This window comes from Anas platyrhynchos, chromosome 24 (genome assembly GCF_047663525.1).
Source record: "Anas platyrhynchos isolate ZD024472 breed Pekin duck chromosome 24, IASCAAS_PekinDuck_T2T, whole genome shotgun sequence".
Classification (NCBI taxonomy): Eukaryota; Metazoa; Chordata; class Aves; order Anseriformes; family Anatidae; genus Anas; species Anas platyrhynchos.
Window position 1 is genome coordinate 1,346,103 of NC_092610.1, and position 21,675 is coordinate 1,367,777.

Below are 21,675 nucleotides of genomic sequence, written 5' to 3' on the forward strand. Positions count from 1 at the left end.
AGTGACCCCCGTGTCCCGGTGTCCCCCCGTGCCCTCGTGCCCCCGTGCAGCCGAGGGGATGCTCCCCAGGGATGGGGGCCAGGGGCCGGGCTGAGCCCCCCGGGGATAGGGGAGGGATGGCCGGGAGGGCTCTGCCGGTGCCCACCCCCCCGGATTTGGGGGCGGCGGTTCCATGCGCCCCGACGGGGGACAGAAAAGGAGGAAGAGGAGGAGGAGGAGGAGGGCGGGGAGGCGAAAGCGGGCGGCGGCTCGGGTCCCCCCGCCCCGGGCAGGGGAAGAGGAGGGCGGGCAGCGGCTGGGGGGGCGGCTCGGACCCCCCCGGCAGGAGGCGGGGAAGGCGGTGAGGGCGGCTCGGCACGGCACGGCACGGCTCGCAGCGCCCCGGGCCGGAGGGAGCCGCGGAGCCGCCCCCGCCGCCGCCCCCCCCGAGCCCCGCAGGTGAGCCCCGGGGGGCTGCGGGGGACCGAGGGGGGGGCGCGTCGGGCACCGGGCAAGGAAATTCCCCGGAGGGAGCCCCGAGGGGTCGGGGGGCACGGGGGGAGCAAAGAGGGGGGAGTAGAGCCGGGAGGTAAAGCTGGGGCGCAGGGGGATAAAGGAAGGGGGCAGGGGGATAAAGCCAGGGGATAAAGCTGGGGCGCAGGGGAATAAAGTTGGGGTGCAGGGGGATAAAGACAGGGAATAAAGCCAGGGTGCAGGGGCATAAAGTCGGGGTGCAGGGGAATAAAACTGGGGTGCCGGGGGTCCCGCACTGCCGAGCGCGGGGCTGAGGGCGCAGCGGGGAGCGGAGCCGAGCGTCTCTGGTCTGTCCCGGAGCCGGCTGCCTGCAGCCCTGCCTTGCCTCGTGGCAGGAAGCAGGCAGGAGGGAGGCCAGGTCGGGGTGACCTGAGGGGTTTTGGGGCACCCCAAGGGGCTGGGAGTGAAACGAGAGGGAACGAAACCTGCCCGGGGGTCCGGAGCAGGAGGTACCCGGGGCTCTGGGGCGCCTCGGCTCCTGCGTTTCTGCAGTTTCGGTGTAAATTTGGATGCCGGGGTTGACAGGTTGGGTTGCACCCCTGAATGCTGGGGCCTTGGGGCTTGTCAAGTCCCCAAAAGCTGCCTGAGCCGTGGCCGAGTGGCTCCGAGCCTCCTCCACATCGGTGGCTTTGCTGGCAGCGTCCCAGCATGGGAGGGTTTGGGGCACAGCCGGTGCCCCCCACGTGCCCGTCTCACTGTGCCCCATCTCTGCTTCCAGGCAGCCGTGTTGGCCCCGAAACGCTGCCCCGAGCACCATGAGGGGGCTCTGGGCCCTTGTGCTTGGGGGGCTCTTCAGCGCCTGCCAGGGGAAGGAGCCACCACAGGCAGAAGGTAAGAGGCACCGAGAGAGCGAGGGTGCGGGGTCTGCACGGGAACCATCCCATCCCTCCTCGCCTGTCCCTGGGCCCCTGGGGAGACGAGGGAAGGGATGGGAGGGCAAGGAATCAGGGGGCAGAGGTGGCTGGGGACCACTGTGACCGTGCCGGGTCCCCACGTGCCGGCACCTCTGGCTGGGCAGCAGGGCAGGCTGCGTGCACCGCTCCCTGCGCGCGCGCCGGCTGCGCAGGCTCCGGGGTTTCGCTCGGCATCCCGGGCAGGCACGGGGCCAGGGCGAGCCCAGCCAGCCCCGCCGTGAGGAACCAGCCCGGGGACACCTCGTTCCCGCCCGCAGCACCGGGAACACCCCGCGGGCCGGGCTGAGCTGATGGAAGGAGCGGGTTTGGCCACGCTCCGGCCGCGGGGCGCTCGCTGCCAGCTGGCCGGGACGGCGGCTCCGTCCGGCAGCGCCTGCGGGATCAGCGAGGGCTGCTCGGGGCAGTGGCGAGGATGCACGGAGCTGTCGAGTTTGGCCTCCTCCTGCAAGATTTGGCCATGGTGCACGGCAGGAGCAGAGGGCTCGGGGCTGTCCCCAGGCAGTGGGGACGGGTGGGTGACAGCGAAGCCATCGAAGGTCCCGGCTGAGCCGTCCCCGGCTGTGTGTGGGTCACAGCGTGGGGCTGCTCGGGGCGAGTTCGAGGCGGATGGCGGGGAGGAGCTGCTGGCAGCGAGGCCGTGGTTGCATCAGTTTTTGCGGGGGCGGAGCGGGGCCTCGTCCCGGCAGGGCCCGGGCCGTGCGGGTGCCTGCGGTCCCTTCGGCACAGCCGGGGTGCCCGGGGTGGCCGAGCCCCATCGGCACGGCCGGAGCGCCTGGGTCCGGCCTTTCCCAGTGGTTTCCATGCCAGAGCTGTGAGCTCACGGCCAAGGCCTCGTTCCACGGAGCAGGAGGGGGCCCCACGTCAGAGCAGGGAGCAGCGCGCGCCTCTCCTGCGCAGCCCCCCGTGGCACGGCCGTGCCAGCGTGGGCGGCCGCGTGCCGCTCTGCTGAGGTCCTGGCACAGCGCGGGGGTGCCCAGCTGGGGCTGTGCAAGGGACCTGTGCTGGGAAACCGGGGGCGTCCCGGTGAGGGGAAGCAGTGTCAGGGCTGGGACAGCTTCAAAGCAGACGGCACCGGGGCTGAGCCGTGTTTCTCCAGCTGCCCCCTGACCCAAACGCGATGATCTCAGCGCGAGGGAGCTCTGCGTCCGGCACCACGCGTGCTGTGGGGCTGGTCACAGGAGCACAAACGAGTGCTCAGCCTCGAGGAGAGGCACCGCGGGGGTGCCGGGTCCCAGGTGGAGGCAGAGGGACCTGAGCTGGCCTTGGGGTGGGGGCGGTGAACGGGCAGGGGCTGCTCCGGGGCCGGTGTGCGCATGGAGACGCAACAAAGTCCTCGTTCAATCCCCCCTTGTTTCCTCCCCTGTCTCACGCCTCCCAACATCTGGTAGCATCCAGCGGAGGTGGATTCGTGCTGCCGGAGCAGCAAGAGATCAGGGAAGCGCTGAGCAGCGCTGGTTTCCCTGTGGTCGGGGCTGGCACAACGTTTCCTGCTGTCCCCGTTCCCCGCGGGCCATGCTCAGCGCTGCTCGGCACCTCGCCATCACCTCGCCGTCCCCTGGCCTGTCCCCACGTGCCACCAGCTCCGAGGACGCCAGCGGGATGAGATGGGATGGGACAGGACGGGACGGGATGGCCACCAGGCAGCTCTGGGCGCCGTCTCCCCGCCGTGGGTGGCCGCGGTGCCTGGCTGCTGTCCTGATGCCGATCCCAGGCGCGGGGCTGTTTGGAGGCGAAACGTGCCGCGACTGGGAAAAGCATTTCACCTGGGGAGCTCGCTGTGGGAAGCAGCCGGGGCCAGGGCTGAGCTCAGGGTTCGTCTGGTCAAAACATCCAGCTCTGCTCCTGGCGGGTGCTTTGCGAGGCGCTGGAGCCGCCGTGGGAGCGGCGTCTGCTGGATCCGCGCTGCCCTGCGCCTGCCAGCGGTGCCGGGGGCTGGTGTGAGATCCTCACCGTGTACCCGGCCCGGAGCACAGCCTCCCCATGGCGCTGGGGACACCGGTGTGACCCGGTGGTTTGCCTTGCAGGGGAGCTGTGCCCACAGCTCTGGGACGAGGACCTGGTTGGGGACAAGTATGAGAACGTAACGGGTAAGGAAACGGGACCCCACTGCGGGATGGGCTCTGCGCCCTGCCCAGGGAGGGTCAGCCTCGGCACCCGCACCCTGACCACCTCTCCCCGCCTCCTCCCCGGTCCCTGCCCGCAGGTTTTAACCTGATCAAGCGGTTCGACCTGCTGAAGATCTCCTCCATCAAGAAAGTGCGTGGCCTGCGGGGCCCGGCGGTGCTGCGGCTGGGCGCGGTGCCGCTGGTGCAGCCCACACGGTGAGTGCGAGGGGCTCGCGGGGTCCCCCCACAGCCCACGGTGCTCCCACCCGCTGCCCCCCCGGCTCACCACAGCCACCCCACGTGTAGGACTTGGCCCCTGCAGCCCTGCTCTGCGTGGGCAAGGGTGGGCAGCAAATACAGTGGGGCTGGAACGCTCAGGGGGACGCAGAGGTGCCGGGGGCGCGGTGCTGGGCTGCCTGAGCCACCTTTCTCCTCGAAAGTAAATCACGGGCTGAAGCAGCTCGGTGGGCTGCGGCCAGCCCTTACGCAACCGCGGCGCTGTGGATGCTCTGTGTTTGCTCTCCTGAACTTGGCAGGAGCTGGCCGGGGTCTAGACGAGCTCGCAGGGCTGCGCAGCGCCGAGCAGGGGCTGCCGGCTGCGCCGGGGCCGTGGCTGGCTGCTGGGGGAGCCGTGCAGAGCCCAGCCTGCAGCTCCGCTGTCTCCATCGCATCCTGTCCACCGTGCCCCAGGCTCTGCTTCTCTCTCTCCCCCCTCCCCGTGCCAACCCGCGGGGCTGGCAGCATCCCTCCCTGCCAGCGTGGCGGGTGGGAGAGCGTCCACGGCCCGGGGAGCAGCGCAGGAAGCAGCTCCTGCAGGAAGCGGCTGCGGTTTGCACGCCTGATTTGCACGCCCGCCTCCCCCGGCACGCCTGGCCCCGCGCTGCTCCGGGGCTGGCACGAGGCTGTGCTGGTTGGGGGGGGTCCCCGAGGGGGCTCAGAGTGAGGGGGGCACCGCGGGGAGGAGGAGACCCAGCCCTGGCTCCTGAGCTGGGCAGCCGAGTCCTCAGATGGCTTTTAGATGGCCGATGCTCCAGGCTGGTGTTGCTCTTGGCCGGGTGCTTGTGGCAGCCCAGAGCCAGTTTTTGGGAGCGCTCAGCGCGGGGATAGCCCCAGCAGGGAGGGTGCGAGCCTTGTCCAGGCACCCATGGGTGCCCCTCTGCCCTGCTCCCACCCCTCGGTGCCCGGCAAGGACAGCCCCGTGCCCCACAGAGGATCCAGCCCACCCCACGCAGCCACCTTGGTGCTGCTCCAGGGCAGTGGCTTGGAAAATCGCTGCAGGAGCCGAGGCTGGGAGCAGAGCAGAGCCTGGAGCAAAGATTTCCAGTGGTGGAGTGAGCTGCGGGCACGGGCATGGCCTGGAGGGGTGGGGGGGGCACTGCCTCGTGCCCATTGCATCCACGGAGCCTCCATCCCCTGGGCTCGGGGGCTTGCTCCTGGCTCCATGGGGCCAAAGGTCCCCGGGGCAGGCTGGGCTGCGTGGGGCTGCTGCTGCTGCTCCCTGGGGAGCCCGGGGCGAGCTCCTGTGCCTGGCGGGGCGGGGGGAGCATCCCCGCCGTTTGTCTCGTGTTCGGCTCCTGTTGCACAAGCGCTGGCTCCTCTCGCAGCCCGAGCCCACGTGCGTCCCCGTCGGAGACACAAACAGCTCCCGGGCCAGCCCGCACCGCCCCGGGGCTGCGCTCCCCGGCCTGGCTTTGGGGCTGGAGCCCTCCCCACGGCACACGCAGCGGGGTCAGGGGGGGTCTCTCCCCATGGTGCCACCCGTGGGGCTGCTGGGGACCTGGTGCTGGCGGTGCCCTGGGGGTTCCAGGGCTGACGCTGACCCCCCGGGCTCGGTGTCCCCGTGCCCCCTGACGCCTGTCCCCGCAGGCAGGTGTTCCCCCGCGGGCTGCCCCCCGAATTCAGCCTCGTCCTCACCTTGCTGCTGAAGAAGAACAGCACCGGGGAGCACTGGTACCTCTTCCAGGTCACCGACCGCCAGGGTTACCCCCAGGTACAACCCTGGGGACACGGGGAGGGGGGCGCGCGGTGGTGAGGGGACCTCCGGGCGCCACCAACCACCCCCGAGCACCGCGTCCCCTCTCTGCCCAGCTCTCCCTGGCCGTGCACGGCCCCGAGAAGAGCCTGGAGTTCCAAGCCAAGGCTCCGGGGACCACGTTTGTCAGCACGGTGTTCGCGGGGAAGGCCGTGTCCTCGCTGTTCGACGGGCGCTGGCACAAGGTGGTGGTGGCCGTGCAGAGCCGCGCCGTCTCCCTGCACCTCGACTGCGGCTCCATCTCCTCCAAGCCCCTGGCGCCGCGGCGAGCGCTGGCCGTGGAAGGCAATGCCTTCCTGGGCTTGGATGCCACCCGCGGGACCCCGATTCGGGTGAGAACCCCCGTGGGGATGCGGGTGTGGGGTCCGGTGCGGGGTCCGGGTCTCATCGCGCTGCCCCTTCCCGCTGCAGTTCGACCTCCAGCAGGCTCACATCTACTGCGACGCCGAGCTGGCCCGGCAGGAGGGGTGCTGCGAGATTTCGGCCAGCGGGGTGAGCGCCGAGGGGGAAACTGAGGCACAGCGAGCTCAGCTGTCCCCTGAGGGTCACTTGTTGGGGACGTGGAGGAGTGGAGCAGGGAAACTCCGCACCCCGCACCCCTGGGCACGGTGCAGGGCGCATCCACTTGAAGGGCGCTGGGTGCCCGAGCGGGGCTGTGGCTCCGGGCCCCCCCTGACCCCTATTTTTTCTCCCCCTGCAGTGCCAGCCCGAGGCACCCAAGACGCGGCGGCAGGCGGAGCTGATGCAGAGCAGCAACCTGATCGAGCTGTCGCCGCAGCAGCCGCAGGGCCGGGTGTACACGCGCTGCTTCTGCCTGGAGGAGCCACTGGGCTCGGTGAGGCCGCGGCACGAAGCCACGCTGGGTTCCTCCCCTGGAAATCCCGGCCTCACTTTTTCCACTGTCTGTGATGCTGCCGGGAGCGAGGGGGGAGGCTGCTGGCTGCCTGCCCGGGGCTCAGCCCGCACCCCCCCCCAAGGGATGTGGGGCGGGGAGGTGGCACCCGTGGGTGCGCTGGGTGGGGGAACCGAGGGGCGCACGGGGAGGCGTCACCCTGGGGCGCTCTGCTCTCTCCGCAGGAGCCAGCGAGGGCCTCGGAAAGGAGCAGCCTGAAGGGAGATCACGGGGAGAAGGTGAGGGGAGGTGGGCGAGGGGGTCCCAGCCCCGTGGTCCCGCTCCCAGCTCGGCCCCTGCTCCTTTTCCCCCTTCCTCCGCCTCCCTCGGGCGCTTTCCGCGGCTGCGGTGCCGTCAGGAAGCGGCTCCGTCTGCTCCCCCGAGCAGGAATTCAGGCCCCACTTGCTCTCCGCCGCTGCTGGAGCGAACCCAACGGCAGCTCAGGGCCTCTTTGTTCCCTCCGAGCTGCTGCAGAGCCGGGAAGCGTCCCCAGCACACCCCGTGCCCTGCGCCCACGCCGCCCCTGCTCCCACGTTGGGCTCGTGCCGGGCACCCCCGGGGCGCAGCCGGGTCCCGTGGCACGGGCTGGGGGTCGGAGAGGGGGGCAGCTGGAGCCTGCCCAGCTCGGCTTCTCACCCCCTGCTCCTTTTTTCCTTCCCCACAGGGCTACAGGGGACCGCCGGGGACACGCAGCGAGGAGGTGAGGCAGGAGGGGAGCCCCCGGGGTGCCCCCAGCCCTGCCGGGAGCGCGCTGGAGCGGCCGCCTTGGCTCGGCGGAGCTGTGGTCAAGCCACAAAGCCGCAGGGAGAGCCCGTGCCAGGCCAGGCTCTCTCCTCTCCTCCCCGGGGAGGCTGAAAAACCATTTCCTCGGGTTTCCCTTCACCCTGGGTGAAGTGGGGGAGCCCCGCGGGTCGGGGGTGCGCGGGCAGCGGCTGTGGGTTTGTGTGGGGAGTGGGTGCCAGCACCGTGTTCATCTCTTTCAGTGCCCCCCCTGCTCGCCACGGACGTCTCCGGCCAACGTGAGTGCCCTGGGCAGCACCGGGAGCAGGGGTCACTGCCTGCCAGGGGTTTTGGGGACATTTGGGGACATTTGGGGGCATTTGGGGACAGGACGATGGGAGGAAGGGGGCTGCGAGGAGGGAGGTCGGTGCGCCCCCCGGGGTGCCGGGTGCTCTGTGCCACCCCCGTGCTCTCTCCCCAGGTCACGCTCGGTCCCCCAGGACCCAAGGTAGGTTTGTGGCCCCCCCAGCCCCAGGACCCCCAGCCAGTTCCAGCCAGGACGTGGCCGTGGGGACCCTCGGCTGTGCCCGGAGCCCCCCTGAGCTGGGGGCACACACGGGGACAGTGGTGTCACACCTCGCCACCCTCTTCCTCTTGCAGGGAGGGAAGGGTGAGCGCGGCCTGCCCGGCTCCTACGGCACCAAAGGGGAGAAAGGCGAGCGTGTGAGTGCCCCCAGCAGCCCCCCCACCCCACCCAGGGGTGCTCTGGCCCATGGGGACCCCCCTGCCCCACATAAATGAGCCACGTCCCCCCCCTGAGCCACCTCCTCTCCTCCCGCAGGGCGCTGACTGCGTGCGCACAGACCCCGGTGGCCCCGTGCAGGTGAGACCCCCACCCTCAGCCCACCCTCAGCACCCTCCCCAGGGTCCCAGGACCCCCCCCCCCCAAACTCCAGCACCCCCTCACCACCCTTTCCTTCTCTCCCCAGTGCGCCGAGGGGCCGCAGGGCGAGAAGGGGCAGCGCGGAGAGGCGGTGAGTGATGCTGGGGCTCCCAAATTTGCTTTGCGCACGCATCCTGTGCGGGGCTGGGGGTCCCTGGGGTCCCTCTGACGCTGCCCCCTCTCTGTCCCACCACGCAGGGGCTGCCGGGGGCGGTGGGTGCCGACGGGGAGAAGGTGAGAATGGCGCTGGGGACGTCTGGGCACAAGCTGGGTCCTCGCCATCAGGGTTTGGGGACCCGCGGAGCCCAGCGGGGTCCCCGAGGGCTTTGCTGGGGGAGGGGGGTTTGGGAGGTGGCACCAGTGACACCCGTCTGTCCCCCAGGGCCAGAAGGGTGAGAAGGGTGACGGGGGACTCCAGGGCAAGCCGGGCCGCCCGGGCCGTGATGTGAGTAGCTCCGTTTGTGGGGCAGGCTGTGGGGCACGAGGGTCCAGCACCATCCTGCCCTGTGCCACCCACCCCGCTCCCTTCCCACCAGGGCCGGCCCGGAGAGATCTGCGTGGTGGGCCCCAAGGGCCAGAAGGTAACTGGGGGAACTGGGAGGGCTCGGGGCACCCAGGAGCAGCGCCGGCATGGAAAATCCTTGGTTTTTAGGGTGACCCCGGCCTCGTGGGACCCGAGGGGCTGGCGGGAGAGCCGGGGCCACCGGGCAAGCCGGGCTCACCGGGGATCGGCTTTCCGGGGAAGCCGGTAAGGGGCCGTGCCGGGGGGGGGCAAGATGCCCCATGGGGCTGATGGGGGGGTGACAGCAGAGCTGATGCCATCCTCTGTCCTGTTCAGGGTGACCCCGGTGGCCCCCCAGGTCCGAAGGGAGAAAAAGTGAGTAGGAGGCGTACGGAGGGCGCTGGCTGCGCTCCCCAATTTATGGGGCTGGAGAGGAGTGGGCTGGGGGGCTGGGGGGGGGTTGGGGGCTTTTTTTTCACCTCTCCAGGCTCAGGCTCTGCTGTTTCTGGCTGCAGGGCAGCTCGGGAGCTCCTGGACCCGGCGGCCCGCCTGGGACACCCGTGAGTACCGAGCGCTCGGAGCCAAAGCCGGGGTCAGAGCCGGGTTTCCTGGCTTGGGGCCGGGGCTGCCTGGCCATAGCGGGGCTGGGATCCCAGCCCGGCTCGGGAAGGGCTTTGGGGGCTGGGACCGACCCCACAGAACCCCAGGGGCTTGGGGAAAGTGGGTTTAGGATGGGCAGAGCTGCAGCGAGCCCACCCCACAGCCCCAGCCCCTGCCTTCATCCCACAGGGGCCACCCGGCGGTCTGGGGCCGAAAGGAGCCAAGGTGGGTGCAGGGTGGCCCGGAGGGGGGCTGTGCCCACCCCCTGGGCTGGGGGGCTGCTCGGGGCACCTTGGGGACCTTGGGGACCCCCCCGAGGTGCCAGCCTGGGGTTGTCCCTCACCGTCCCCTCTCGGCAGGGCGAGCCATGTGAGCCGTGCCCCACGGGGACGCTCGGCACCGTCGGGCTCCCTGGGGAACCCGGACCCCGGGGGGAGCCTGGGCTGCCCGGCAAGGACGGGGTCTCGGTGAGTCTGGGGGTTGTGGGGGGGTGTGGGGGTGCCTCTTTTCCGCATCCCTAAAGCTTCCTCTTCGTTTCCCTGCCCGCAGGACAGGCCCGGCCCCGCAGGACCCAAAGGGGACAGGGTAGGTGACAAGGGGCTGAGCTCTTTGGGGCAGGGTGGTGCCGAGCAGCGCCCAGCCCGTCCCAACCCCAAACCTTCCTCCCCAGGGAGACCCCGGCATCCACGGCATGAAGGGGGAGAAGGTGAGTGTCCGTCCCGCCGTCCCTCTGTCCCGCTGTCCCCCCCGGCGTGGGGACAGCCCCCCCGGGCTCAGCGGGTGACCCCGAGCCCCCCGATTGTGCCGTCTCCGCGCCCCTCGCAGGGGGACTCCTGCCTGTCCTGCGACGCCCACGTCCTCGCCGCGCTGCTGCGGGAGCCCCAAAAGGGGCACGAGGGCGAGCCGGCGCCGCTGCTGGTGAGTTCACAGGGCTGAGACCCCCCCCCAGAGCCCCCCAGAGCCCCCCAGAGCCCCCCCAGCCCCGTTGAACCCCATGTCCGTGGGCTGCGTGGGTGCTGGAGCTGTGACCTTTCCGCAGGGTGCCACAATCCTCCCCGGGCTGGCTGGCATCAAGGGCGAGAAGGTGGGTGACCCCCCCCCGTGGGGTGTGGGGACCCCCCCGTGGGATGTGGGGACCCCCCCGTGGGATGTTGGTGACCCCTGGTGGGAGACGTGCGCCCCCCCAGGGGCTGAGGGCATCCCCCAGGGCCGGATCCTGACCCCGATGTCTTTCAGGGTGCTGGTGGCCAGGAGGGTCCCGCAGGCAGCCCGGTGAGTTTGGGGGGGGGGGCGCAGCACGGAGCTGGGGGGGGGCTCACGGGGGCGCAGGGCTGTGCAGCCTCATCTCTGCCCTTGCAGGGGCTCCCGGGGGATAAGGGCGAGCCAGGAGTGCAGGGACTGAAAGGAGAGAAGGTGAGCGCTGCCACGGGTCCCCGCGCTGTCCCTGGGGGTCCCCAAGCGGGCAGTGACCGGGTTTTGTCCCCCCCCCCGCAGGGTGAGCCCTGCGGGCAGTGCCCCCCGGCCCCCCAGGCGCTGGAAGGGGCAGCGACGGTGCTGGCTGTGCCGGGAGCACCGGGGCAGCGAGGCAGGGACGGACCCCCCGGCAGAGCGGTGAGTGTGCCCCCCCCTTCCCTGTGCCCATGGGTCCCCATTTGGGGTGCCCGGCGACATTTGGGGTGCCCGGGGACATCGTGACCCTGATGGCTTCGTTTCCCAAGGGCAAACCTGGCGACGCCGGCCAGAAAGGGCAGAAGGTGAGAGGGGACGGAGAGGGGGTCCCAGTGGCAAACCGGGGGTGCGGAGGGGGCTGTGGGGTGGGGGGGGGATGCTGACGCCCCCCCTCCCCGTGCCCTCTTTTTGCCAGGGGGCCGCGGGCAGCCCCGGGGACCCGGGGGCACCGGGCATGGACGGGCTCCCGGGGCTGGCGGGCGAGCCGGGCATCAGGGGGCCGGCCGGCCCCAAAGGCGAAAGGTGAGGACCCCACAGAGGTGGGGACGACCCCAACACCCTGTCCTCGCCCCCCCCATTCTCTCACCCCCCCAAATTCCTTTTTTCTGCTCCTTAATCCGCAGGGAGACTCCTGCGAGCCGTGCCCCGTGCTGCAGGGGCAGCTCTCGGGTATGGGGGGCATCCCGGGACCACCCGGCGCCAAAGGGGACCCCGGCACCCCAGGCACCGGCCAGCCTGGCAGACCCGTGAGTGCCCCCACCCCGCGGTGCCACGGGCACCCCATAGCCCCGCGGTGACCCCCCCAGCCCCGCGGTGACCCCCCCAAACCCCGCGGTGACCCAGCTGTGTTGTAGGGCAAGCCGGGGTGCCGGGGATCCGAGGTCCCGCCGGGCCAAAAGGGCTGCAGGTGAGTGTGGGGTGCATGGGGTGGGCTCTGGGGGTTGGAGGGGGGGGGCTCACGGGGACGCTCACTGCCCCCCCCCCCGTTCTCTGTAGGGTGAGCCAGGAGAGCAGGGGATCGGCCAGCCGGGACCAAAGGTGGGTGCGTGGGGCCATTATGGGGCCATATGGGGCCGTGCCGTGCCAGGCACTTTTCCCTCTCACTTTTCCCCCCCTCTTTTCCCCCCCCCAGGGAGAGCCCGGCAGCACCGGACCACCCGGGACCCCCGTAAGTGCCCCTCTGGGGTCCCAGTGACCCCCCCCCGGTGCAGACGGTGACAGCGTGGCCCCGGGGACGGGGCTGTCCCCGCTGCTCGCTGGGGAGACCTAATGCCACCTCCCCCCCCAGGGACCCCCAGGAGCACAGGCCCCCCAGGAATGGCAGCAGAGAAAGGAGCCAAGGTAAGGTAGCGCCCCCCCCCCCCCCCCCCCGAGCCCTCCCCTCGTGGGGGGGGGCTGTGCCACCCCCTCAATAACCTGTCCCGGGGCCACATCCACCCCGGGCGCACCGTGGTTTTGGGGCACGGCGCGGTGCCACGACCCCCCCCCCAGCCTCATGTCCCAGAGCACGGTGCTGGTGCCCCCCCCAGCCCCCCCCACCCCAGCCCTCTGTGCTCCCCCCCGGCTCCTGCTCTCCTTTCCCCACAGGGATCTCCGGGTGCCAAAGGTGCCGTGGGCCCCCCCGGGCCACCAGGACTCAGCGTCACCGGGCCACCGGTAGGTCCTGCCCTTTTTTTTGGGGGGGGGGGGGACACTTTGCCATCCCCCCCCCAGCCCCTTGGTGCCAGGGCCGCCCTTCCTCACGCTCCTCTTCCTCGCAGGGCCCCGAGGGGCAGCGGGGCTCCCGGGGGTGCCCGGCTCCAGCGGGCTGCCGGTAGGTCCGGGACTGAGGGGGGGGGGTCGGGGGGGGGGGGACACACGGTGGGGGCCGGGGACCCCTTGCTAAATCCATCCGTGCCTTTCCTCCTCGCAGGGAGAGAAGGGCGCCCAGGGCGAGAAGGTGAGCGGGTGCCGGGGTGGGGAACGGGGTGACCCCCCCCTTTTATCCCCCCCCCTTTTATCCCCCCCCCATCCTTTTCCCTCACCTCCTTTTCCTGCAGGGGACCCCGGGGAGTGCTCCTGCCCCCCCAGCCCTCGCCAGGACCCCAGCCACGCCGGGATGCCGGTGAGTGCCCGCGGGTGCCACCCCCAGCCCCATCCCCGTGGCTTTGTGCCCCCCCCCTTGAGCATCCTCCCTTTTTTAACCCCCCCCAGGGAGCCCCCGGGCTCTGGACCGGGATGTCCTGGCAGCCGCAGCCGGGTCCCCAGGTGGGTGCCGTCCCCGCAGCCCCCCCAACCGGCCCCAAAACCACCTCACCGCCCATCTCTGCTTCTTTTTTGGGGTGCTGCAGGGTCCCCCCGGAGCCCCCGGCCCCCCCGGCCCTCCCGGTGCCCCCGGCCGCCAGGTGAGCCGTGGGACGTGGAGCAGCAGCAGCAGCGTTGTGGGGGGGGGGGATTTGGGTCCTGCCCCACTTTTTGGTGATGGGGGCGGGTGCCCAAGCTCTCTCCTTGGCTCTAGGGGGTCCCAGGACACAACGGCTTGCCGGGGCTGCCCGGACCAGCTGGAGACCTGGTAGGTGGGGGCTGTGCCCCGTGGCCCCCCCACCCTGCACCCTCTGGGGAGCGGGGGGCACCCCCTGTCCCCTCCCGTCCCCTCCCGTCCCCTCTCTTCCCGCATCCCTTGCAGGGGCCGTTGGCTGTGATGGCCGAGAGGAACATCGAGGTGCTGAAGGTGAGGCTCTGGGGGCTTTGGGTGATGCCCCCCCCCTGCTTGGAGCCCCCTGAGCCCCCCAGGGTGCCGCTGACCCCCCCTTCTCCTCCCAGAACATCTGCGGGGACTGCGCCCAGCTGCAGGCGGCCTTGGAAGCGCCCGGCGGTGCCAAGGGGGAGAAGGGGGAGCGGGGCATGCCGGGCGCCCCCGGCAGCGAGGGCTGTGCTCGGGTGAGTATTCGCCCACCTCCGGGCTCCTGGAAGCCCCCTGGAAGTGGTGGTGGTCCCGGGGGGGGGGGGGTTGGGGGGGCAAACAGCGGGGATGCTCCCGAGGGCATCGGCTTCTGCCACGGCGATGCACAGCAGCGGGCGCACGCAGGGCTGGGCACGCTCGGGGCACACCATGGGGACGCTCAGGGGACACTTTGGGCACGCTTTGGGCACGCTTGTGCCTTCATCCCATCCAGGGTGGGGGTCCCAGGGGGGTCGGGGGGGGGGAAAACCTCATCCCGAGCTGCCCGCAGGGTGCGGCGCTGCACCCCCGGGGCTCTCCGTGGCGCTGGGTGACTTTGGGTTTTTTTCCAGTGCTTTGCGCAGTTCCCGAGGGCTGAGGAGGCTCGGGTGAGTGACGCCGGGCACCGAAGGCCTTTTGGGGTGCTTGGCGGGGCTTGGCGGGGCCGTGCCGTGGGCTGTGTGTGGGGGGTCGGGGGGGGGACACATCCATCCTTGGTGCTGACCCCGTGCCGCTCCCCGCAGGGTGACAACCCCGACCCCGATTGCGCAGGAGACCCCGGGCTCCCCGGTGCCCCGGGCATCCCCGGAGAGAGAGGCGAGCAGGTGGGTGCCCCCCCGTGCTGCTGGAGACCGTGGGTGCCCCCCCCCCCCCCGTGGTGCCATCTGACGGCTCCCGTCCCTCCCCAGGGCCCACCAGGACTTCGGGGACCCCCAGGGCCACCGGGCCCCATCGTAAGTACCCGCGCTGGGGCCGGGGGGGGGGGTGCTGGGTTGTGCCAGCACCGCGTCGCAGCGCCGGGGGGGGGGCCCAGCGCCCCGCCACGAGGCCCCGGTGATGGGCAGAGGTGGAGGAACATCGCAGCCGCCCCCCCCGTGGGGCTGGAGATGGAGACGAGGGCGCTGCCAGCGCGGCACGGAGCAGGGACCCCATCCGGATGGGGCCGAGGTGGCCCCCAGCGGGGGGGGGGTGCTCCGCGGCACCCCAAGGGCTCAGAGCCTTGGCCCCGGTGGGCGGGGGGGGGGACGTTTCGAGGCCGTGACGTCCCTGTTTCTCCCCTCAGGGCCCCCCAGGCTTCCCTGGAACGCAGGGCGCACCCGGACTGCCCGTAAGGACCAGCACGGCCCCGCTCTGTGCCGTCTGTCGCTGCCGCTTGGTTTTTGGCTGTGCCCCCCCCTGTGTTCCGTGTGTCCCCCCCCCATACCCCCCAAAGCCCCACGGCACCGGGCAGCGACCCCCCCGGGAGCAACCTCCCCCAGCTCTGCTCCCCCCCCATGTCCATTTTTTTTCACCTCATCTCCATCCCGTGCTTTCCATCCCCATCGGGGGGCTCCCGGGGGGCTCAGGCTCAGGAAGGGGCACCCCGAATTTGGCAACTTGCCCCCCCCCCCCCGTGCTGGATCCCTCACCGGCACGGCACAGCTCCCCCAGGAGGGCTGGGTGCCCCCCCCCAGGCACCCTGATGTTGCCCCCAACCCTCCTGGGGGCACGGGGGGGGCTCCTCCTCACGCCCCCCCCTCCCCGGTGCCTGACTCCCCCAGGAGCAGCCTCCATCCATCTCCATCATCTTCATCATCTCCATCCTCATCCTCACCCTTCCTCCCGGTGGTGGTGGGGGGGAGCAGCGGCTGTCCCGTGGTGGTGGCTCCGTGCGGATCCTGTCCTGCTGCTGTCCCCTCGCCCCCCCCCTTAATGTCACCGTAACAGCTCCATCCGGGGGGGGGCTCTCCGGGGGTCTCTCTGTGGTCGTCGCTCTGCGGTGTCAGCCTGTCCTGTCCAGCCTCCAGCACCTCGGCACCACGTAACCCCCCCACTAACCCCCCCCCCCCGTGTGCCACCGAGCCTGGGGGCTCCTGGCTGTCACCCGTGTCACCCGTGTCACCTGTGTCTTGTGTGGGTGCCCCCCCATGGGCTGAAGGTGCCCTGGGCACTGGTGGGTGCTGGTAGGGGGGCACCCGTGTGCAGCCCCCCCCCCCCTGCTGGGCTCTTTGCAGCCCCCGGGGGTCCTGGGGTGTGTGCAGGGGGCAGGGCAGGGGGCAGGTCGCAGCCCCCGGGGGGGCTCCAGGCAGGGTCCATGGGAGCCCCCCCCCCAGAACCTCTCCTCTTCCCCTCCAAGGGTCTCCAAGGGGAACGCGGCCCCGCAGGGCTGGCCGGAGCCAAAGGGGAGCCGGTGAGTGGGGGCACCCTGGGGTGGGGGTGGGGGGTCGGGGGGGAGTCGGGGAGGGGGCAGGGTGCCCGCCTGGGGGGGTCGCAGGCGGCTCAGCTCCATCCTCCCCCCACAGGGACCTCCAGGGCAGCCCGGCTACCCCGGTGCCACGGGCCCCCCCGGCCTGCCCGTGAGTACTGCCAGCCCCCCGCCACCCCCCCCGTGTCCCCTCTGCCCCCCCCATGTCCCCTCTGCCCCCCCGTGTCCCCTCTGCCCCCCCCATGTCCCCTCTGCCCCCCCATGTCCCCCCGTGTCCCCGCATTCCCCCTCTATCCCCCCGTGCCCCCCCATACCCCATGCGCACCCCATATCCCCCCCCGTCCCACACGGGACCCCCCATTTCCTTCCCCCCCCCAGGGCATCAAAGGCGAGCGAGGCTACGTGGGCCCCCCCGGGGAGAAAGGGGAACCGGTGAGTGGGGGCCGTGCCCCCAGCATGGGGCAGTGGGGCCAGGGACTCCCCCCAAGTGCCCCCCTCTCCGCGGGCACAGGGCTGGGGTCCCTGCAGCCACCCCCCCTCTGAGACCTCCCCTCTTTTTTTTTTCCAGGGCCCCCCCGGCTTGGACGGCCTCCCTGGTGCTGTAGGGCCAGCGGTAGGTGTGGGGATGCGGGGAGGGATGTGGGGGGGCACAGTTTTGGCCCTGGGGACCCCAAATTTTGGCTATGGGGCTCACGTCCCCAACTCTCCCGCAGGGACCGAGGGGCGAGCGGGGGCTCCCGGGCAGCTCCGGCGAGAAGGGCGACCAGGTGAGCGTCCCCCAGGGACCCCAACCCCACAACCCCAACCCTACAACCCCGTCCCTACAGCCTCGTCCCCCCCCAGCCTCATCCCTGGCTCCCCCCGGGGTGCCTGGGACCCCCGGCTGTGGGGCAGGGCGCGCTCAGACCCCTCTCTTTGTAGGGTTTCCAGGGCCAGCCCGGCTTCCCGGGGCCACCCGTAAGTCCGTCCTATAGGGCTGGGGGGGGGCGCAGAGTGGGGTGACCCCAAGACACCGTGCTGGGGCCGTCGGTGCCCCCATGGGGTCGGGGGGTGAGCTGGGGAGGGCTCCAGGGGGCAGTGCCGCGGGATGGGGCGCGGGGGCAACCCCGATGGAATGGGTTTGGGGTCGGAGGGGGGCACGAGGGGGGGGGTTTATCCGCCCTATATGACCACGGCTCCTCTCCTCAGGGCCCCCCCGGCTTCCCGGGGAAGGTCGGCCCCGCCGGACCCCCGGGACCCGCGGCCGAAAAGGTGAGCGCAGGGGGAGGGGGGCGGCGGTGGCACCATGGGGTCACCCTGAGTCACCCCTGACCCTGACCCTGACCTTGACCTTGACCTTGACCCTGACCCCCCCCCACAGGGCAGTGAGGGCATGCGCGGACCCACGGGCATGCCGGGCCCCCCCGGCCCCCCCGGTCCCCCGGGCATCCAGGTAAGGGCTCCCCGTGCCCAAACTGGGGGCATCGCAGCGCTCCCATCCCTGGTGCTGGTCTCTGGGGACCCCCCCACCCCAAAAAAGAGGTGCTGGGGGTCACGGCCCCCCCCTGAGCCCCCCCCTTGTCCCCGCAGGGCCCCGCTGGCTTGGAGGGACTGGACGGCAAGGACGGCAAACCGGGGCTGCGGGTGAGGTGCTGGGCTCTGAAGGGTCCTGGGGGAGCCCCCTGCGCCCCCCCCCTGGGGACATCCCCAATGTTTTTTTCTCCCTAGGGTGACCCCGGCCCCCCCGGCCCCCCCGGGATGATGGGCCCCCCGGTGAGTGCTGCCTTTCCCTGTCCCCCTCCCGGTGCCCGGTGGGTGCCCGGTGAGCCGTGCCGGTGCCCCCCCCCCCCCGTTGGCTCTGCGCCCCCACCCCAAAATCCTCCCCTCTCCTCCCCCCCCATAGGGCTTTAAGGGCAAACCGGGGCACCCGGGACTCCCCGGACCCAAGGTGGGTGCTGGCACGGGGGGGACCCCCGATGTCCCCGGGGTGGCGGTCACCCCACTATGGGGACAGCCCCGGGGACCTCGGTGCTGGGGGGGGGGCGTCCTGGTGCCACCCTGCCCCCCCCGCTGTCCCTTTGTCCTTGCAGGGTGACTGCGGCAAACCCGGCCCCCCAGGGAGCACCGGACGGCCGGGGGCCGAGGTGAGGAATTTGGGGAGGGGGGGGGGGGGAACACGGGAACCCAGCGTTGGATGGGTCCCGTGCCCCCCACCCCACTCATCCCGCTGCTTTCCGCAGGGAGACCCCGGCCCCATGGGACCCCAAGGCCGGCAGGGACCCCCGGGGCTCATCGTAAGTGGCTCCGACCCAACTGGGAGCACTGGGACGGCGCGGGGAGGGCGGTGGGGACACGTCCCCGGGGTGGGGGGCATCGCCCCCAGCTGAACCCCCCCTCTGTGTCTCCAGGGACCCCCGGGCAGCCCGGGGCAGCCGGGTCCCGCTGGCCTCGCCGGAGTGGTGAGTACCCATGGGGTGCCCCACGGTGACCCCACAAGGGGCTGGGGGGCACGGGATGGGGCTGGGGGACGTGGTGGCTGCCCCCCCCCCACGGTGGTGGCCGTCCCCATCCCCTGCTGCCCCCTCCCCACACCCGGCTCCATCCCATAGGGGCTGAAGGGCGAGCGCGGCTCGGCGGGGGACCGAGGGCTGCCGGGGATGCCGGGACAACCGGGACCACCGGGACACCCCGGCCCACCGGTGAGGGGGGGGGATACAAATTGGGTGGGGGGGGGATCTTGTAGGGCCCATCTCACACCTCCCCAATCCCATTCCCGCAGGGGGAACCGGGGCCGGATGGACCCAGCGGTAAAGAGGTAGGAGAGGAGAGGGGCTGCGCTCCCACGGGACCCCCGGGACAGCCCCGCCACCCCCTCCCCTCTGTGTCCCCCCCCCTCAGGGCCCCCCAGGAAAGCCCGGCACCGCAGGACCTGCTGGCCAGAAGGTGAGGGCAGAGCCCGGCTGTGATGCTGCCGTCACCCTGAGACCCCCGAGACCCCCGTTATGGGGTTGGGGGGGCCCCCATTGACCCCGTCCCTATAGGGTGAAGCCGGATCCCCCGGAGAGCGGGGGTACCCCGGGGAGAAGGGCAGAGCCGGCGCCCCGGGGGGGCCGGGAAAAGCGGCTCCATGGGTCCCGTGGGGCTGCGGGGTCCCGCCGGGGAGAGGGGCCCCCCCGGCTCTCCGGGACCCGCGGGCAGCCCAGGGCTACCAGGACCCCCGGGGATGATGGTAAGTGGGGTTTTTTTTTGGGGGGAGAGGGCAGGAGCCCTGACCCCATGGGCTGGGGGCTCGGTGGCCACGACCTGTCCCATTTGTGTGTCCCCCCCCCAGGGGGACGTGGTGAATTACGACGAGATCAAGAGGTTCATCCAGCAGGAGATGAGCAAAATGTTTGATGGTAATGGGGTTTTTTTTGGGGGACCCCCGGGACCCCCCCGAACCCCGCTGAGGCGCGTGTCCCTGCAGAGCGCATGGCGTACTACACCTCCCGGCTGCATTTCCCGGTGGAGATGGTGGCGGCCCCGGGCAGACCGGGACCCCCGGGCAAGGACGGGCTGCCCGGCCGGCCGGGACCCCCCGGCTCCCCGGGGCTGCCGGGGCAAATCGGCAGAGAGGGGCGGCAGGGAGTGCCGGGCATGAGGGGTAGGTGCCGCCCGCGGTGGCCTTGGTGTCCCCAAAAACGGGGGTGTCCCTGAGCACCGGGATGTCCCCAAAAACTGGGGTGTCCCCCAAAATTGGGGTGTCCCTAAGCAGTGGGGTGTCCCCAAAAACTGGAGTGTCCCCAAGCTTTAGGATGTCCCCAAGCACTGGGGTGTCTCCAAGCACCAGGGTGTCCCCAGACTCTGAGTTGTCCCCAAGAACTGGGGTGTCCCCAGGCGTTGGAGTGTCCCCAAGCACAGGGATGTCCCCAGGAGCTGGGGTGTCCCTGAGCACCAGGGTGTCCCCAGGTGTGGGAGTGTCCCCAAGCACTGGGGTGTCCCCAAGCACTGGGTGTCTCCAAGCACCAGGGTGTCCCCAGACTCTGGGTTGTCCCCAAGAACTGGGGTGCCCCTGAGCACCAGGGTGTCCCCAGGTATTGGGGTGTCCCCAACCTCTAGGGTGTCCCCAAGCACTGGGATGTCCATGAGCACTGGGGTGTCCCCAAGCACCAGGGTGTCCCCGAGCACTGGGATGTCCCCAAGAACTGGGGTGTCCCTGAGCATCGTGATGTCCTCAAGCACCGGGGTGTCCCCAGGCATTGGAGTGTCCCCAAGCACTGGGAAGTCTCCAAGCACCAGGGTGTCCCCAGACTCCAGGGTGTCCCCAGGCACAGGGGTGTCCCCAAACACCCCCCGTGCCAGGGCCTCACCCTCCTCCCCTCTCCCCCAGGAGAACCGGGCGCCAAAGGAGAGAAAGGGGAGAAAGGCGTGGGGATGCTGGGGGACAGCGGCCCGCCAGGACCCCCAGGTGAGCCCTCCACCCGCCCCCACCCGGCTGCTGGGCACCGCCTGCCCCGTGCCACCTTCCTCCACCTCTCTTTCCCCCGCAGGCCCCCAGGGACCACCGGGCTACGGGAAGATGGGTCCGCCGGGCCCCGTGGGCCAGCAGGGCATCCCCGGTATCCCCGGCCCCCCGGGGGCTACGGGACCACCGGGCAAAACCGGGCACTGCAGCCCCGCCGAGTGCATGGGCGCCCTGCCCGTGGAGCAGCCCCTTTTCCAACCCAAAAATGCCAAGGGTCCCTTCGGCTGAGCCGGTGCCGGGCGCTGCTGGATTTATTCTTGCCCCCGTTTTCCAGGGGCTGCGGCGCTCCCCGGGGGGCTCGGGGGGCTCAGGGGGCTGTGGGGTGGCTGTGGGGTGGCTGTGGGGTGGCTGTGGGGCGGGTGGATCCTGCCCGGATGAAATACAGCCGAGTGCTGCCCCACGCGTGGCTCCTCTCGTGGTGTGTCTGCTGTGTCCCCGTGTCCCTGTGTCCCCGTCCCCGTGTCCCCATCCATGTCCTTGTCCCCATTCCTGTCCCCATCCCTGTGCATGGGGCTGAGGCCAGAGCCTGCTCCCGTCCTGATGTGGTGGTGGTGGGGATGGTGGTGATGATGGGAATGGTGGTGGTGTTGGGGGTGGTGGTGATAATGGTGGTGGTGGTGGTGGTGGTGGTGGGGATGGTGGTGATGATGGTGATGATGGTGATGGCGATGGGGGTGGTGGGTGGGGTGGTGACGATGGGGATGGTGGTGGTGATGATGATGATGGTGATGATGGTGGTGATGTCAATGGGGATGGTGATGATGATGGTGATGGTGGTGACGATGACGATGTCAATGACGGAGGTGGTGATGATGGTGGTGGTGATGGTGGTGGGGGCTGGTGATGATGTGGATGATGGTAGTGGTGATGATGATGATGGGGACGATGGTGATGATGATGGTGGTTACAGTGGTGGGGGGCTGGTGATGATGTGGATGATGGTGGTGATGATGATGGCATGATGGGGATGATGATGGTGGTGGTGATGGGGGGGGGGGGGACTGGTGATGGTGTGGATAATGGTGATGGTGATGATGATGATGGGGATGGTGGTGGTAATGGGGATGTCGATGATGATGATGGTGGTGGTGGAGGTGGTGATGATGGTGGTGGTGATGATGATGATGATGGGGATGTCAACGATATCGATGGTGATGATGGTGATGATGATGATGGGCTGTTGATCAGGGTGCTGGTGATGATGATGGGGAAGGTGGTGATGATGATGTCAATGATATTGAAGATGATGATGATGATGAAGATGATGATGATGATGGGGATGGTGGGGATGGTGATGGTGATGGGGATGTTGATGATGATGATGATGATGATGGTGGTGATGATGGTGATGATGATCCTGGGCCTGACATGCAGGTACGGTGGGGACCCTGGGCTGCTGTAGGCCCTGGGAGGACCC

General features: G+C 70.7%; 1 protein-coding gene across 1 annotated transcript; it reads left to right on the top strand.

Annotated features, from left to right (window-relative positions):
• Positions 1-279: 279 nt before the first annotated feature.
• COL16A1 (collagen type XVI alpha 1 chain) lies at positions 280-20,614 on the top strand. The gene is given in 73 exon segments (XM_072027565.1): positions 280-438; positions 1,232-1,344; positions 3,452-3,514; positions 3,631-3,748; positions 5,399-5,522; positions 5,621-5,896; positions 5,976-6,056; positions 6,265-6,399; positions 6,642-6,695; positions 7,121-7,156; positions 7,440-7,475; positions 7,658-7,684; positions 7,837-7,899; positions 8,018-8,059; positions 8,166-8,210; positions 8,318-8,353; positions 8,502-8,564; positions 8,656-8,700; positions 8,772-8,867; positions 8,958-8,996; positions 9,137-9,181; positions 9,411-9,446; positions 9,581-9,688; positions 9,771-9,806; positions 9,892-9,927; positions 10,047-10,139; positions 10,261-10,305; positions 10,458-10,493; positions 10,581-10,634; positions 10,716-10,832; positions 10,940-10,975; positions 11,086-11,191; positions 11,292-11,416; positions 11,525-11,577; positions 11,667-11,708; positions 11,803-11,838; positions 11,959-12,011; positions 12,258-12,326; positions 12,431-12,483; positions 12,583-12,609; positions 12,709-12,774; positions 12,864-12,917; positions 13,001-13,054; positions 13,168-13,221; positions 13,336-13,380; positions 13,473-13,589; positions 13,944-13,979; positions 14,115-14,195; positions 14,280-14,324; positions 14,654-14,698; positions 15,707-15,760; positions 15,873-15,926; positions 16,154-16,207; positions 16,344-16,388; positions 16,489-16,542; positions 16,697-16,732; positions 16,964-17,026; positions 17,136-17,207; positions 17,345-17,398; positions 17,483-17,527; positions 17,658-17,702; positions 17,845-17,898; positions 17,995-18,048; positions 18,163-18,213; positions 18,364-18,453; positions 18,534-18,569; positions 18,653-18,697; positions 18,796-18,871; positions 18,874-18,983; positions 19,086-19,152; positions 19,221-19,397; positions 20,124-20,201; positions 20,284-20,614. Coding segments are annotated over 72 exon segments (4,875 nt in total). The 5' UTR covers positions 280-438; positions 1,232-1,268; the 3' UTR covers positions 20,487-20,614.
• Positions 20,615-21,675: the final 1,061 nt, after the last annotated feature.